Source organism: Alligator sinensis, unplaced genomic scaffold, assembly GCF_000455745.1.
Source record: "Alligator sinensis unplaced genomic scaffold, ASM45574v1 scaffold88_1, whole genome shotgun sequence".
Taxonomy (NCBI): Eukaryota; Metazoa; Chordata; order Crocodylia; family Alligatoridae; genus Alligator; species Alligator sinensis.
In genome coordinates this window covers 673,026-678,250 of record NW_005842347.1, presented here as the reverse complement: position 1 = coordinate 678,250, position 5,225 = coordinate 673,026, and the positions used below count along the sequence as shown (strand labels likewise).

Below are 5,225 nucleotides of genomic sequence, written 5' to 3'. Positions count from 1 at the left end.
GCAGTGTGGGGAAGCTGTTGCTGTCTGCTGTTCTGTAGTTGTATGGTGAGTCAATCCATTTTCCCTTTTCAAAACAATATACTTTGGCGAGTTTAAAAATTTTCCCCTTGGAATTGGTCTAGCAGAGACGGTTAGAATTAAAGGAGCTATAAGTTATTTAAAGGTTCTAATTTATTTACAGATGGGGTTTAATAAGACTAGCATAAAAGTAAGGGTTTTTTTCCCTCAACTGATTTTGTAAAATTCCTTTCTCAGTTCTCTTTAGATGTTTCTGTGGAGCATAGCTGAGAATAGTAGTCTGATGTCTCCTAGTCTGCTGAGGTTAACTCCTACTGCAGAGCCAGCAGAGGGAGCTCAAATTCACAAAATACAGATTTGGTGGGGGGAAGGGGCTGAAGGGGGGGAAAGGGTGGAAGGGAAGCTGGTTCCTGTAGTATATTGAAATTTGAGTTTTATAATGAGAAGGAAGATGGTGTACAGAGTTATAACATTATAACAAATGTGGAAAATAACAAAATTTTAGACCCTAAAGTACTATTTATTATTGTCAAAAAGTCCTGACACCTTTCTATATTGAAAGACTAACCAATTTATTGTTTCTCTTTCTTATTTCACACCTGGTTGTTCTGTGCCTTCTTATCGTCATCGCAGAAAGTAAGTATCTTTAAAAATATTTCTTAATTTTGAATTTTTTTCTAAAAGTATGTTGGTTGAGAAGAATGTGTACATAAGCGAACTGATTTTTTTTTTCTTGTGGGGAACAGCAAATAAAATCAAAACCATATTAATGCAAAGGAGAGTGTATTTTTTGTAATGACAAAATATTTTGAAAACCACCTCATCAGAAAAATTGTATATAGTACACTATCTGCATTTAAAGGTTGAAAATCTAAAATACTTTTCACAGATGCTGATTTGCAGCAACAAAACAAAACAGTATTTAAAGGTTATGCACATTTAAAACATGCTGTGGTTCTGAAGAGCCATAGGTCCTATATAAAATAGAATTAACTCAATTTAAGATATTCTAAGAACTTCAGGTCAAATTGTCCTTCCCTTTTGACACTCAAAGAATAAAATAAGGGCAACTGAAGTCATAAAATATTTGGGGAAAGGAAATGTTTAAAAAAAATCCTATATAACATTTTATAAAAAACATTGGGCATTTATGATGGAAAAAAAGAAATCTTCACTGAAAATAAAAAAAATAAAAAACAGGTGTGCTCTTGAACTGACTGACCCGAATTAAGTAACTTTGAAGACAAGGCAACTTTGGGTTTAAGTTGTGAGTGAACAGCTCAAGTTGGTTCAAGCTTGATCTGCTAACCAGTGTTAAGACCCAAGCTGCCTTTTCTTCATTTCTGTTTTAATATTGAGTTACTTAACTCAGATTACTCAACTCAGATTAAGGCCACATCTTCTTATTAACTTGTATTAAAAGGCTTAACCTTTAGTGATCTCCACTTCCCTCTCTTGTGGTGTTCTGTTGAAGAGGAGAGTCTGGTCTTTTTTCAGCAAATTCTGCAAGAATTGCTGAAGTTAGCACATCAGCTATATGTATGAAACATGCATAACAGTACTTAAAATGCTGCTTGGCTCAGTAGCTGACATGGATTCCTTTATAACTGTGAGAGGAGTCGCTATTGTCTACTTGCCAGCTGGCCAGAATTTGAAGATTATGATACCCACTGTGAGAGCAGTGCTGGTGATGGGATATAGCCAGATCCTTTATTTTGAGTTCTTGTATCTTGTATCATTTTAATTGCCTAATGATGTGATGCCTAAAAACAAATGTTGTGACCATACTCTCTCCAGGTGGACTTAAAACATACAGAAAAAGCAAAACTTAAATATATAGACACATACAAGTCTGTTTCTTGTTTTTTCATTAATTGAATTCAGTTTCCTTTGTGCTGTCATCTTCCTGCCATCTTGAAGAAGGTCTTAATTTCTGACAGCATTTTACTAAGCAGAAATGCCAAGAATCAGACACCATTATCTTCAAGTTAGAGATGCTATCTGAAAAATGTAACTAGAAAAAAATCAGCTTGCCTTGCTCTGTTAAATACCACGCACAAACAATATATCAAACATTTATTCAATGACAGATATTCTAGAGATGCACACCTTATTTAAAGTGTGTCCTAGGTAACTTCTAAACAAACAAGTCCTTTTTGGGTTTTCTGCTTTACTGTTAGTATAATTGTGTTTTGTAATCTTTTTATATTCCTAGTCTGGTCATAGTAATACATCAAAAACAGATATGGAATTAGTTTTATGTACTGGGAAAAATAAAATTTGTTTTTTTAAGAATAGATCAGTAAAATGTCGTAATATTTTAAAAGTTACCATTTAATATCTGACATGACAGTCTCCAAGCAACATCTTTAACTGTATTATTGGCTTTTAATAAAGAATGACTGTGTAAGCTAAATGTCAGTGTGATAAAAGTGGATATTATAGTAATGTGGTACATTAGGTAACCAGTAATAAATTCTTAAGGTATCCTCAAGACAGGAAACACTGAATAATGTATTTTTATCTAATTTTTTTTACTGGAACACCATATTAGCACACTATCCATCTTGCCATAAAGTGAATTTACATGCAGCAAGGACAGTTTCTGCTGTCATTCCACCATTAAACTCCATAGAAACTGTTTTCATCAGAGGACAAAATTTAGTTCCTGTCAGGGCAGTACGCCAGTTTTTTTCAGCCAATCAGTTTTTTGAATCGGGATCAAAATGATTTAGAATTATAATGGACTTCTGAACTATAATTACTGTATTTTTTTATATTGCCTAATGAAGAAGGTTAGTTTCCAGTGGACTTTAAAGCTCGTGCTGTGACTTTTACCAAAGTGTAGCCTTGATCCTGTAAACACGTACATGCACTTTATACACAAGTGTTATTCCACTTAACTAATTCTATCCACCTGGATAAAATGAAGCATGTGTTTGTGTTTGCAGGATAAAGGTCTGTGTGAAGAAGCACAGTCACAAATGCAGTCTCTGAGCACAGTATGTACAACAGCGTATGTGGGGAAAATAGATATAATGATGATGCAACTATCAACCCTGTAGTTAAATGTAATTGTTACATTAATATAGAACAGGACAAGTTTTGGAATGCCTGTGGTCCCACAGCATAACCCCTAATCAACTTTTCATGATAATTTAAATTCTTTTGAGATGAAAATGCTTACTTTGTTTTTCTGATTCTCATACAAACTGATCTTATGTGTACATTAAGTAAAGGTATTTGTAAATATTTAACTTTTGTTTGAAAATATTTTGAGTGCATTGCAATTAAGCTATTTAAAAAGGTACTTGGAATGCATTCCAGCACCGTGTTAAATTCTTTGCTGATCTGAATAGGTCAGATTCCTAATCTTTAAAAAGATTGTAATTGGAGGAAAATGCTCTTGCATGGAAGGTCGTGTGTGTGTGTGGGGGGCGGGGGGTACCAGGTCAGGAGAATGCTGCCCATGGTAACTATATTGCTTGTAATTTTACGTGTGTTCTTCCTGGGCTCTTTATTATTATTCTTTTGTTGCTTTTCATCCTATGGGATACAGCTGCCCTTGAACTTGTTGCTGTTTTGATCATTCATGTGCAGCAGCCACATTGTCTGTAACATTTTTAAAATGAGGCTTATGGTGTTATTTATGAAGTAATTTCACATAAATATTTGGACTTTGGTTCCTTTACAATGTGGAGCTGGTTGCTCTATGAAGAAAATCATAATTATAGTTTACAGACTTTTTGCCTGAAGCCTTGGGGACAGATGTATATGATTAAGTTTGAAACTGGCCTGTTATTGTAATGTAGATGTTTTCAGGGTTGGGAGAATTAAAAAAAAAAAAGGCAAGGCAAGCATGAGTTTAAAAAATAGACAGAGGGAATACTTTTGCAAAAGGCACTCGATCTCAGACTGCTTTATTTTTGCACATTTTTATTTTTCAGTGGAACCTCTCCATTAGCTTGTCTGAATGCAATGCTTCATACTAACACTCGTGTAGGTGATGGAACATTCTTCAAAATCCCTGGGAAGTCGGGACTCTATGCTCTCAAAGTAAGTTGAATTTTGTATATAGAAAGTACATAGTGCTATTTATCCACTTTATGAATGTCTCAATAGATATAAAGGTAAACAGATTAGATTCTTTGGGGAGGAAATGACTTGAAAGTCCTCCTAAGTGCTTTCAGATGTCTTATAAAAGAATTTATAATGAAAGCAAACACTGAACGTTTTATCTTAGAAAGAATATACATGTTCTTGAATTTGGCATATGGTAAAAAAAGCATGTTGTAGCTTAGCTAAAATGCTGCTTTTTCTCAGTTGTTAACAGAAAGGCCTTTGTTTTATAAGCAGGGAGCTCAAGAGGATCGCTGACTTTTTCATTAAGTAATTGTATTAATGTTTGGTTTTGGGGGTTTTCTTTTTGAGCAGTAGAAGAATGTTTCCAAGTTCAGTATAAATAGCTTTTAAGTTATAGGTCATATTACTGTTTTTAATTGGAAATATAATATAATTACAGCAATAAAATCCTGACTGGTTTGATACTAATGTTTTCCCCCCACCGTGTGTGTGTGTGTGTGTGAAAATTTCCTGGCTGATATATGATGAAACTTCAGGGGCTTCATAATGGAGCAAGGGAGGGTAAAATATAGGCAAGAAAACAATGATGTTGAGAATACATGTTCTGCAGACTAGATTTGGTTTCTTGAAATTTCAGAGGAAATCTTTTAATATTTATAGTGGACAAATTGTGTTTTGTATTATACTTAGAAACAACAAAGGCAGTATAGTTAATCTTGGTCCTAAGAACTAACGGGGTATATTTTTGATTTAGCTAATGGATTTCAGAAGCACCATTTTCTCATTTACTAAACCAAGTGTTTTTGTGTTATTTAAAGTCTGAAGACATCTTTGGCTAAAATCCAGGTATTCTCAATTATTCCCATGGCTTGTGAGTTTCAGGTTGTTGCAGCTATTGGAATTCAGGAAACAGACATAAGCAAAAGACAAACATTAAAGGATTTGTATTTCTCCTCCCAAACTAAGGATATGTTACAATTTTTAAAAGCCAAACAGTTCTGTTTCTACCACATATATATGAAGGGCATTTTGATTAATAACTTTGTATAGAAGCAGAAACTGTGACCTTATAAAATGGCTCTTTTTTGCATTTTTTTCACGTTATCTCACAAAGGCATAAAGGT

The 5,225-nt window shown here is 34.0% G+C and overlaps 1 protein-coding gene across 1 annotated transcript in view; it reads left to right on the top strand.

Moving 5' to 3' along the window:
- The window catches only part of ASXL3 (ASXL transcriptional regulator 3), a 157,037-nt gene that overhangs the window by 37,104 nt on the left and 114,708 nt on the right, over positions 1-5,225 (top strand). The window contains 1 exon segment of the mRNA XM_014522402.2: positions 3,966-4,074. Coding sequence (XP_014377888.2) covers positions 3,966-4,074 — 109 coding nt within the window.